The 12,549-nt window shown below is 35.6% G+C and overlaps 1 protein-coding gene across 2 annotated transcripts in view; it reads left to right on the forward strand.

The window, feature by feature from the left end:
- The window catches only part of LOC134744302 (uncharacterized), a 63,263-nt gene that overhangs the window by 21,089 nt on the left and 29,625 nt on the right, over positions 1–12,549 (forward strand). For both annotated transcript variants that reach the window (XM_063678075.1, XM_063678074.1), the window contains exon 2: positions 4,862–5,003. In XM_063678075.1, coding sequence (XP_063534145.1) covers positions 4,862–5,003 — 142 coding nt within the window. The remainder of the gene's footprint in view (positions 1–4,861; positions 5,004–12,549) is intronic.

Consider the following 12,549-nt stretch of genomic DNA (forward strand, 5'->3'; position numbering starts at 1 on the left):
ACCAGGGTTATGGCCGGGGACTTTTGATATGTTCATCTCCTAACTAGTCCAAACAAAGCTACGAAGTTAAAAATTGTGTTCCTTGCATTTCCCTCTATACCTTTTTTTGGACATTTATTTCCCGGCCTATGTCGAAACAAAGTTGAGTTGATGGGAACCTGCAGTAAAAAAATTGATAGTTGGACAAACGACAACAAACTAAAAGGGGATTGTGTCAGATCAAAATCAATTATGCTGCTAATAAAAATAAATAAAATAAAATAAATATTATTGGACATTCTTACACAGATTGACTAAGTCCCACGGTAAGCCCAAGGAGGCTTGTGTTATGGGTACTCAGACAACGATATATATAATATATAAATACTTAAATACATAGAAAACACCCATGACTCAGGAACAAATATCTGTGCTCATCACACAAATAAATGCCCTTACCGGGATTCGAACCCAGGACCATCTGCTTCACAGGCAGGGTTACTACCCACTGGGCCAGACCGGTCGTCAAATAAATAAATTAATAATTTAAAATTTGTATCCTTACGCATTGCAATTTCAGGAGAAACATTATCTTCCATGAGCTGAGCCCCAGTTCCTCCGGATTACGGATTCTTTCTCATTCTTAATTTCTTACCCAGTCGTAGACAGGTGACGTTGCGAGGTTGCGACTTGCCCCGTACCGCGGTCTCCAACCGGTTCCTAGGAATTCGCGGCGCACACAGACGGAGAAAATTTTGTTTGAATAACCGAGACCAGAAGCATCGCTTCAAGAGCATTTAAAACCATATATTCGCGAATGACATGTAAAGTCTTACTGGCTGAAAGTATTATTAAAACAAAAGAAAAGTTTTGGTGTCGTTGCATCTACGATTTCGTTATCTGTCATTTAAAGCGGGAATTTCGTTATTGCATATAAGTTTTTCAAAATTAATGATCAGAATATGAAGCACTTTCTAATAGGATTATTCAAAATTGCCTTTATTTTACGAGTCTCATGCTAAAAAGGATATAGTAAAACACTTTCTTCAAGTAAAAGCTTGACAAACTAGTATATATAGAATAATAAGACTTTATGAAGACACTGGTGAGATTAATTTTAAGAAGATTGCGGTTAGAAATAGGACAATCACGGTCCCTGAAAATATTAACCGAGTTAAATCTACTTTTGATAAGACTCTTTAACGTCCGTCAGAGTGGCAGCGGATAAATTAAAAGTATCAAAGTCGTCTGTCGCCAGAATGAAAAAAGAACGATCTAGGTTTAAAACCACATGAGCAACAAACTGCTTCTAGATAGGAATGTAAAGGACCAAAAGGAATATGCCAAAAGAGGTAACCAATAACTTTATAAAAGTTAGCTGAAAAAAATACTCAAAGATTTATTGAGGGTTGAACCTATGTTCCGGCGAATCCCAATGATGCTTATGAAGGAAACATTTCCGTACAACCACTCATTAACTTCCATTCAGTCGTATAGATGTGACTTAGGACCAATTTTTTTTACCAAAAACGATTTTTTTTAGGAAATAGTTTGTATGGCAAAAGGAGTGGCTGCAATTTGCTACAAAATCCTGAAAAGCTGTAATGTGACTGGCGGTGGCCGCGAAAAATCTAAGAAAAAAAATATTCTGTTGTCCACGTTGTCGTAGGTGCAAATTCGGTATCAATCTAATAACTTAATTAACTTTGTGTCTACTTTTAACCAAAATCATTACTTTTAATGGTTACAATAAATTTCATGTTTTGAAAAGAAATTTTTCTCTACTTCCGGAACACCCTATTATTATTACATTTTTTAATAATTACGGAAGACGCGGTCTTGGCGATTGTATTCACACACTCGTTCATGTCTAACTCTAATTCACCTCTGTAACTAACACTGTTACCTATTCTTATTAGCGTCACATATCTTGTGGTAAAAAACTGGAGCAGGTTTTTATTTTACATTGTATACGTGTGTAGTTTAAGTGATCTGTGCCTGTGCCCTAATTCCTACGTAAAGCTACCAATTACATAACAAGTAAAACCATATTGAAGAATTTCAATGAAGCCCATTTTAATTGCCACTTGACAGTCTTTAAGTTTCTGTCAAACATTAAGTTTTTGATACACGCTCTTATTGCAGATTGTACTTTTCTTTACACACTAGATAATAAACGGTACTCTTTAATATGCATAATTGTAGAAAAAAAATGTATGACTGTGAAAACTGCTGGCATCTTACTCTACATTAGGTTATAATGCCGGTTAGAGTAGTGAAATTTTTAGAGATAAAGACAGGCGTTATTGTTTCATCAGGTTACGTTACGTCTATAAGGGAGGAATATCTACTTTTGTTGCCTACTACCCTTGTTAAAAGTAAAAGTAGTCACAACCAGTGTTCAACCAGTGCTCGTAAATAACGGCACGGCCGAAACGTGTCCAGCAAATCAAAACAAGGCGCAACGGTGCGCCGCAAAAACGAGAGCCACCGGCGCATGAACGAATATTAAAATATGGACTGCACTGTAAGTGTACAGTGCAAAGACTTGTATTGTATACAATGTTCGCCTTATTACAAGGGAATAAGGTGCTACAGTGTAAACATATATACGACGTCGACCGTACAAGCTGATGAAGTCGAGACACTCGAGACTGTGTATTTTATGCAAGGTTTTTACCTGCAGTTTTACTCGCAGTGAAATGCTTGTACTTTTGGTTGTTCAGTTTAGTTTTTACTATGCCTACATATTATTATTATTTTTAACTGATGATTTTAAAAAAATCAGGGGCAATATACAGGGCGAGTATGTATAAGATAAAACAATCCTGTAAAATATGCAAGCAATACCTACTATTATTCTGTCTCAAGCCTGCGTGCTAATTGCCAATGAATGGTCATAAGGCGATACCTTCCAAGAATCTCCATAACAAGGCGGCTTGGGAAAGCAACCTTCATGACTGTTGTCGATTTAGACAATTCTTATTGTCTAAATACTCTAAATGTATGTATCTATGAATAGGTTTACCGATAAGGGCATATTTATACAACTCTTGCTCATAGCAAGTTAATGACTGCAGGTTTACATAGGGAATTTTGTCGCCAATAGGTGGTAGCGCGTAAATAAAATTCGTGCTCAATTCATTTACAAACTTCCGAAAAACGAAAAATACGTCTCAAACTATCAAAAATAGAAGAATAGGAACAAATTGGATTTCAGCCACTTAGCTCAAGTTGCGTAGGAGTTTTCTAGTTTAGATATTTTTGGTTTTATTGTTTTTACAAGATACGAGTACAAATACAAACCACGCTATTAAATCTACGTTCTCAATATAGTCAACTACAATAACTTCTCGCCAACAGTCTGAGTTAGATGATCTACATACCTATAGTATCCATAAGAACTAGGAGGTATACATATTTATAATCGTATTTTTTATAAGACAGGATTTCGGGCTGATCAGGCTGATGCAAGTAGGTAACAGTAAAACCTGTTTCCTAAACACGTTATGTCTAAATTAGAATTTTGATGTTGAACAACGCGTCGAGGACCCGAGGTAACTGTACCCTATGTCAAACCTACACAGTCTATTCCAGCTTGACTAGGTAATTTATAATGCTTTCGTAGCGATTCGTTAAAACGCTATTTATACCTACTAAAATATAATTGTATCCTTTTAGAATCAACGCTTCTTATTTTAACCAGAAGCATACCTTGGATCTACTGCTTGAGATAGTCGTCTTATCCTTTAATTGTTATCCCCTGGAATGTTTTTTAACTATCACTCAATTCCAGTCTCTCGTTCTGGCTTCGAGCTCCTCTCTGTGTTTTAACATTAATCACACTTAAAAAGAACAAACTCGCAAGAGAAATCTCGATACATCATCGGGATCTGCACCGTCAGCGTCATAGCGAAACTCTAATACTTACCGTTCACATGATGAATAGGACATGTTAATTTCCTCCGTAGAACAATTTCATCGGTTCCCACTGCTTGCTTTCGAACCAATTCGTATCACGACTGGGAACAGCTCAAGAATGCGTGTGTAGGAGGAGGCTTTTGGCTGCCTAATTACCTTTTGTGTAGTTTTGTGGCCGCTGCAATCCTTTTAATTCAAGTTAAATAAATTGATTCTTCTGTGTTTACAAAGAAATTCCCAGACATTTGACTTATGCTTGACTTTTTCAAACTTCAAAGTTTTATAATAAGGGTGCGGCCACACATATAGGGATTCGGCGAATATTTGTGATGTCGTCTCTCGCTATCCAAGGGAAATGAAAGAGGCCATCACGAATATTCGCCGAATACCGATAAGTGTGGCCGTACAATAATGTCTATATTGTCTTTGTTGTAAATAATGCCGTGATAATGCCATCATCTGACAAAAGTTGTCATTCTTTATCCATAGATTAACTTTTTATGAGATGCCCAGGTGTCATTAATATGGAATGTGTCTAAATTTTACTAATAATTAGAAACATGGTTTAATTCAAGAAAATAAATATACTATTTTTGTATTAACGACAGATTCTTAGGTATTTTTTACATTATACTTCTTAGGTATACAATTAATAAATCTACAATCGCGGTCTGTTTGTCTACTTGCTGTAAATACATAAAAAAGCCTGATTAGATCTCTCTGCTTGAAATTGCCTTAAGGTTGACTGGTAGAGAATGCCTCATGGCATTAAGTCTGTCCTTTGTATTGGAAATATTGTAAGGTTTTGTTTTATGCGATCATTATAAATTCAACATATAAGCTGGACTACATTTTACTTTTACTTACCATCCAATATCATGCCATTGCACCTACTTTTGCTGAAGCAAAAGCTGAAGGCCAACCGAACGTTGAGTTTAATAGAGTATAATAATTGTTTCAGACATATGCTGGAGCTGAGAGCTCGTCGGGCATCAACCCGCAAGCTCAGGCCATTCTTGACAGCCTCAACACGAAATACTACTTCTACACGAGGACGAGGGGGCTTTTCCGGATCTGCTACCCGAAGGAGCGACCTCCTACAGGTTAGTTCAGTCCTACCAAAGATAGATATAACTCCGTAATAGATGGATACAGTCTAAGGAAAAAACGTGCCTCGAAAATCAAGAAAATTTGATTCTCGTTCAGAGGGCGCTACTAGCTTTGGCCTACAGTCGTATAGATGGCGTTGACGGTTTCGTTTGTAATTTAACCATTTTAACGCATATCAGTAAAAGAACATGGGTCAAAATCATAAAAATAATTAATACAAATAAAAAAAAATCATTTATCCATATTTAAATACATTTAATCGTATTTTTATAAATCTTCATTTTTATTATGTGAGCATGTCATGGATAAAGCCAATCACTCAATCAAGTTTGATAAGCCTCTGGTTCTTGCCAAGGAGAAGCGTTACATACCCAGAATGCTGCGCGAGGCCATTGAGATTAAGAAATATCCAAACTTTAATAGGGAAGATAGCTTTTCTCTACCACCAGCTTGGGATCCTGTAGTCCATCTGATAAAGGAGCAAGCGAGACATAGACTGTGAGACCTTAGTGTTGGATGATGCTGGACATTCTGATGTTTTGAAAATATGTGTCCCGCCGAGTTTGTTGCCGGTCCCATATTGGGATACCCTCCTACAATTTAGGAGGGAATTAAATCTTCTCGGGGCGTGGTGTAGGGTTGGAGCCGGCGTAGTTTTTATCGCGTATATATATATCTTTACTTGAAAATAATTGGTGTATAACTAGCCTTATGAACCGATTTTGCATGTACAACTAGCCTTAAAGTTTGTAGTCTATGATTATTCATTATTTTAGTATGTGGGTATTTTTGCACTTTGTAATTTTTCCTCAGTCACCCGTTGACCACGAACGCTGTAAAGGGTTCGAAACGTCGGGATGTATTATAAATTCAATATACGCGATATAATCCGTTTTTCATAGTTTTATTTCATGAGTAACTATCGCGGTAACCGAAGACAATATTATCTTCATTTTTAGTTTTAAGTGTGTCGACAGATGGCAGTGAATTTACTGGGGTTACAAAATTTACTATGACAGTACCGCTCTAGTATAAGTTACTCTATGGTCCTACTTATGAGTTCATGTTACGAGTTAGCCTGTAATTTAGACAAAATGAAAGTAATTTGACACCACTACTAGAATGTAAGGATTGAAAGCAGTTGCAATGAACCGATTAGCATTTTCCTTCATTTTTTTCTTCTAAAACTCTGTATTTGGAAGTCAAATGATACTTGATCATCAGAATCACAGATATTCGAATCTCGCTAAATACCATCTTCATCGAAACATAGTATTGTAGTTAATTATAATTACACATTCCGTAATTTCTCAGAAACGCCACAAAACAATCATCACAGTGTTAACTTTAATGAACGCCCATGGTAATGGTAATGATCATCTCAGCCTATTGGAGCGTAAACTGAATTTTGCGGAAGTATAAGCTCAAACACCCAAGAAATATGACTTACAATGGTATGATATCACTTCCATTGCTATGGTCAGTGGAACAGGTGTGCGGTAAATCGCTAACTGTTGCTAATAAATACAATACATAACGTCCTAAATAACTGGTCTCATTTGTATTGGAACTTCCAATGTCATTTAACCACATTGTAGATTGAGTCTGATTTCTAAAAAATGTTATTGAGAATTAGGTTTAGGTTGCCTTGATTTCATAAATGTCTGGTGATAATTCCTTAGTTAGGTATAAAGGTAAATTTGGGCTCCGAGAGTTATGATGATTAATATTGATTGTGCTAGGTAGTGGAAACAATATTTTTACCGTCAATGAGTTAACAAATGAGTCAATAAATAAAATGATGAATGAAAACCAAGTCTCTTCATCATAATTATGGACGATATCTACTGACACCTTAAACTTGCAAGTAATATTGAATTTGAAGTCGAATTTCACTTTCAATCGGCATCCATCCAACTTATAAATTATAGAAAGCGATAGGTACATGTAACAAGCGCAGTACAACGCCTCGGCCCATAAAAAAGTAGTCATGAAAATTAATAACATTCATAGATAGGTACGTTTTAACGAGATAGTATTAAATGTTTTAGATTAGAGCATAAGGCACCGGTTTTTCAATTAATTTAAACCTTGAATAGCAATTGAGAGCGTGTTAGCAAACACGTGACTTCGATTCAACAATACAAAGTGACGAACTTATTAGACGATATATGTATTATTGTTTTAAAGCATATTCGTTCACAGATTGAAGACAATAAAAGAAAGTTTGTTTTACTAAAATTTACTTATAAACTAAATAACACTCGTTACCTTTCTTTGATCTCATTTGGGTTATGTTTTGTGGAAATTATATTTTATTTACACTTTTTAGGGTTCCGTACCCAAAGGGTAAAACCAAGACGCTATTACTAAGACTCCACTGTCCGTCTGTCTGTCTGTCACAAGGTTGTATCTCATGAACCGTGATAGCTAGATGATGCATGCATAGCACAGATGATGTATTTCTGTTGCCGCTGTAACAATAAATACTAAAAACAGAATAAAATAAATATTTTATTTATATATATATATACATATATATATTTGGGGCTCCCATACAACGAACGTGATTTTTTTTGCAGTTTTTTGCTCGATATTACGCAATGGTATGGAACCCTTCGTGCGCAAGTCCGACTCGCACTTGGCCGGTTTTATTTAACTTTCCGTAGAAATAGATATGTCCGTGGTCCGTGAATTTTTCCTAATTATTATTGGGTTATTTATTGGTATTCGGTTGCTTCCGGTTCGGCCATCAGCTAGTCGCCTTCGAAAGTGGCCGGGCTTTAATTACCTCTCATATATTCAGCTCAAGTAAGACGCGCCTTAACGCCGTCGACCATACTTGCAAGGTTGGACATCGATTTCGTACATGTTAAACGTTTTGTATGCAAAATAGTTCCTATAAGGTCTAGGTCGTACGTGGATATTTAATTTGTGTTTAACGTCGCTTCATCTTGATTCAAATGTTACGTATGTGTTAAGTATTGTCAATTCAAGATTGTGTCAATTAATATTAACACATGTTTTTTTTACTAAATTCCAAAATTATGACATTATTTCCGTCGCCGTGTATGACGGACCGTGTTACACGCGACGTTATTTGACCGCAAGAATTACAATTAGTCATTTGTTTGAGCATAATGTTGATTAAGTGCAAGCCATCTATATCTTAGTCAGTACAGTAATTTTAAGAATAAGAATATTTATTTAAAAGAAAAACCTTAATAACATTAGATATTATCCTGTGGCCCCACACTAGGCTATGCTAGGCTATTTTAATTATATTTAAGTGTTATTGCCATTTGGAGTCTCAATATCCGCACTCATTATAACATTCTTATGCCTAACAAGAAGCATTAAATAGCACGTTAGTTTTGATTGCGTGCTCTCTAACTGTAATTCTATCTTTTCCTATGTATATCATTTATGTGAGTATCAATGCAATAAGCATACGTACGGTCAAATATAGATATAGCTCCGTAATAGATGGATACAGTCTAAGGAAAAAACGTGCCTCGAAAATCACGAAAATTTGATTCTCGATCAGATGGCGCCACTACCTTTGGCCTACTCTCGTATAGAGGGCGTTGACGGTTTCGTTTGTTATTTATAATTGAAGTGAAAGAACATGGGTCAAAATCATATAAAAATAATTAATGTAAATAAAAAAATCATTTATCCATATTTAAATACATTTTATCGTATTTTTATAAATATTTATTTTTAGTTTTAAAGTGTGTCGACAGATGGCAGTGAATTTACTGGGGTTACAAAATTTACTATGACAGTACCGCTCTAGTATAAGTTACTCTATGCTTTATTTACACAAGCAACGGTTTCTACACGATACTTGGGTAATACAATACATGCAGTTAAATTTTTTAGGTAGTAAACCGATAACAACATGCTTTCGTGCTACTTATACGTATTGGCTACCAAGCTTTACCAGCAGACAGACATTGTTAGTCTATAGCTGATGGTATGTAGGACTCGTACCACGGCTGCGTGTACGCATGTACGTGCCGCGCGTTACCCACTTCGCCAAGGCTTCACAGGCGAATCACGTTTAGATTGTCACTGCGCCGATAACAATGACACAACGACTTCAAGGGTGCTTTACTAAGAATAACATGTTTCTTGTTAGGAAAATAATAGATTTCTTTCTTAACAGGAGATAATAAGCTGATGAAAGACATGGTATTATGGGCTGAATGAAAATAGTTTTATTCCTTCCATTTTTTTTAAATCATCTATCGAAAAACATATTTCATGATCACCAGTTTATATTGTAATATTCTGACTGGTCTTGCATTGTCTGGGTTGGACACAAAAGGCCTGGGGGGCTGGCGACAAGAGGGGTTGCATGGACTTTACGCTGCGTCTTACGTAAGCGAATAACTCGCGAATGCGAAAGCGAAGCGGCGCGGCGGGCCCACGGCGTTCGCGTTCGCAACGAGATCGCCCACGTAACACTTCGAAATATAGGTATCAAAGGATTGATTCACCCCGCGCCGCATCGCTTCGCTTCACGTTCGCGTGTTGTTCGCCTACGTAGTACGCTGCGTTAGTCCTCACATTTGCTAAACCTAAATGCGAATTGGTAAAATCACACGTAACCCTTTGAATTTCTTCGCAGATGTATGCAATTTTGCGGACGGTGTTTTTCTTTATTGTTACGAGTTGGGGTTAAAAACTACGATTTTGAAAATTAAGTAAGTAAATTTATAGTATTTATACCTATTACCTATGTCTTATATTTATATTTATAAGACGTAAAAAACTAGCAACACATGAAATGTCATTTTAGTCTACGGAATAAAAACCAGACTATAGCAGATCTCAAATAATTAGCAATTATAAGATTTGTGTAGTAAGAATCGTTAATAGTACATTGTGCAACGAGGGGGGTAAGTGAAATATTGTACGAGAGTATATATTTACGACAGCCGCAGGCTGGAGTGAATTAAAGACTCGAGTAACGATATTCTTACCGCCGGAGTTTCACACAATGTTTTTCATCACACTTGCAAAGAAAAACTAAATTTTAAGCGAAATAATTCTTTAATACGTTGACATGACATTCGTCTTCCATATTGTCATATTTTTACTAGTTATTAGCAGAGATGGGCATTAATCGATTAATCTTTTAGTTAACTAATCAATCGATTAAAAATATCAATCGTCATTTTTTAATCGCGATTAATTTAGTTGCGATTAAATTAGTTGTGAGAATGTTCGACTAACAACTAAATTAGTTTTAGTTTCAATCGACTAGATTTCACGATTAAATCTATATTAAAACTACGTAGTCGCCCGTTTTTGCATTTTTTATCTTGCAATATGTAACTACAAGTACGTATGTATGTAACATACGGAGGTACTCGTATGTTGTAACTATGTTAGTTTGGGTAGAATTTTGCGACTTATTTTGAAGCAGATATCTTCATCCGATTGAGCTAAAATTATGTATACACGTTTAATTTGAAATGCTTGAATGACAATGCAAATAATGCCATAATATTATTATAACGATATATTGGTAATAACGACAAATAGCGAAAAACTGCATTGTTTACAAATCGCAAACAATAAAGTAGGTTGGTGCATTATTAATACTTTGAATTATACGATACTGAGTAAATCTTAGACATAGAAACTATCAATATTTTGCTGTCTCTGACAATAGTAAAACTCTTTTTAGTGTCACGCGGTGACAAAACAATGGGATAATCCTACTTACCTGGAACTGGAAGTTGTTTGTTGCATTTTGGTGCAAGTGCCGACGCATCTTCTAAAAATAACACGTTCTATTGAATGACACATCTGCATGTTGTTTATTATCTACGCGGTCAATTTTGTTTTCAACGTGTGGTCATTAAACTTACTTACTTTAGTAGCAAAATAATAGTGAGAACAGATCTCACTCCTTAGAAACGGTCAAAATATCGTAAGTAATACATGACTAATATTGTCTTCGGTTACCGCGATAGTTACTCATGAAATAAAACTATGAAAACGGATTATATCGCGTATATTGAATTTATAATACATCCCGACGTTTCGAACCCTTTACAGCGTTCGTGGTCAACGGGTGACTGAGGAAAAATTACAAAGTGCAAAAATACCCACATACTAAAATAATGAACAATCATAGACTATAAACTTTAAGGCTGGTTTTGCATGTACAACCAGCCTTAAAGTTTATAGTCTATGATTGTTCATTATTTTAGTATGTGGGTACCACGAACGCTGTAAAGGGTTCGAAACGTCGGGATGTATTATAAATTCAATATACGATATATAATCCGTTTTCATAGTTTTATTTCATAATACATGACTATTTTATTTTTAAACATCCGTTAAGATGTCCTAATCAGTCTGTCAACATAGTCATACCGAGGTATTCTATTCAATTTGCTTCTAACATTAGTCGCGAGAAAATAGTCTAACTAATTAGTCGATTACAAAATTTAGTTGTCCGAAATCAATCGGCAACTAATTTAGTTGCAACTAAATTAGTTGCACTCTATACAACTAAGATTGATCAATCGTCGTTTTCAATCGTCAGTCGCAATTAATTCTTCACGTTCTTAATCGTTAATCGTTAGTCGATTACATTTTGCCCATCTCTGGTTATTAGGCATCGAAGGACCGGACGGCATTCAACTACGATTGAAAATTGTGTAAAAATATTTTAATAGGCTTTAAATTAATGAAATGAAATATTTTTAAACATAAACAAAACAATTAAATTATAAACGCTAGCATTTTAAAAGTAACACTCTTTTTTATACCTTGACTTTTAACTAGTATTTTACTTAGAACCTAATTTAAAAAAAAGCTATAACTCCCATAGCAGTAAAATGGACGTTACCTCCCGCTGCACATGCGTGAAATAGCTCGCTTACTAAGTGTGATAAAAATTAAAAAAATACGGAAAATTCGATGTAGAAATTTTAGAATATGATATAAGAATCCAATCCTATAGGTTGGTTATAACCAACAATACATACATTTGTATAACTTCAATACGCCATTAGTTTATTTTGGTGATAAATTCTAAGCACAGAAAGAAGCAATTTCGCATTAACTCTTACTATCCTGAAATCGCGCGTCTGTGCGATTGTCGCAGACAATAGATCTGCCACTACACCTAAAGTTGAACTGCAGAGGTAACAACCTTGACCGCTCGTTTTTTAGTTGTAGTCCTTCGATAATTGGTGAAGCTATTGTCGTTTTACCATGCTGTCTGAGCAGAAGTCGAGTTGACCTTTGTTACTTCTAACGGTTGTTGAAATAAGTAGCTTAATCATCGATTCGGGACAATCTACAAGTTACATCCAAGTACTGTCTTCGTCTTTTAGGGTTCCGTACCCGAAGGGTAAAAACAGGACCCTATTACTAAGACTCATCTTTCCGTCTGTCACCAGGCTGTATCTCATCAACCGTGATAGATAGACAGTTGAAATTTTCGACAGATGATGTATTTTTGTTGCCGCTATAACAACAAATACTAAAAAGTACGGAACCCTCGGTGGG

The sequence above is a fragment of the Cydia strobilella genome, chromosome 9 (genome assembly GCF_947568885.1).
Source record: "Cydia strobilella chromosome 9, ilCydStro3.1, whole genome shotgun sequence".
In the NCBI taxonomy this organism is placed as follows: Eukaryota; Metazoa; Arthropoda; class Insecta; order Lepidoptera; family Tortricidae; genus Cydia; species Cydia strobilella.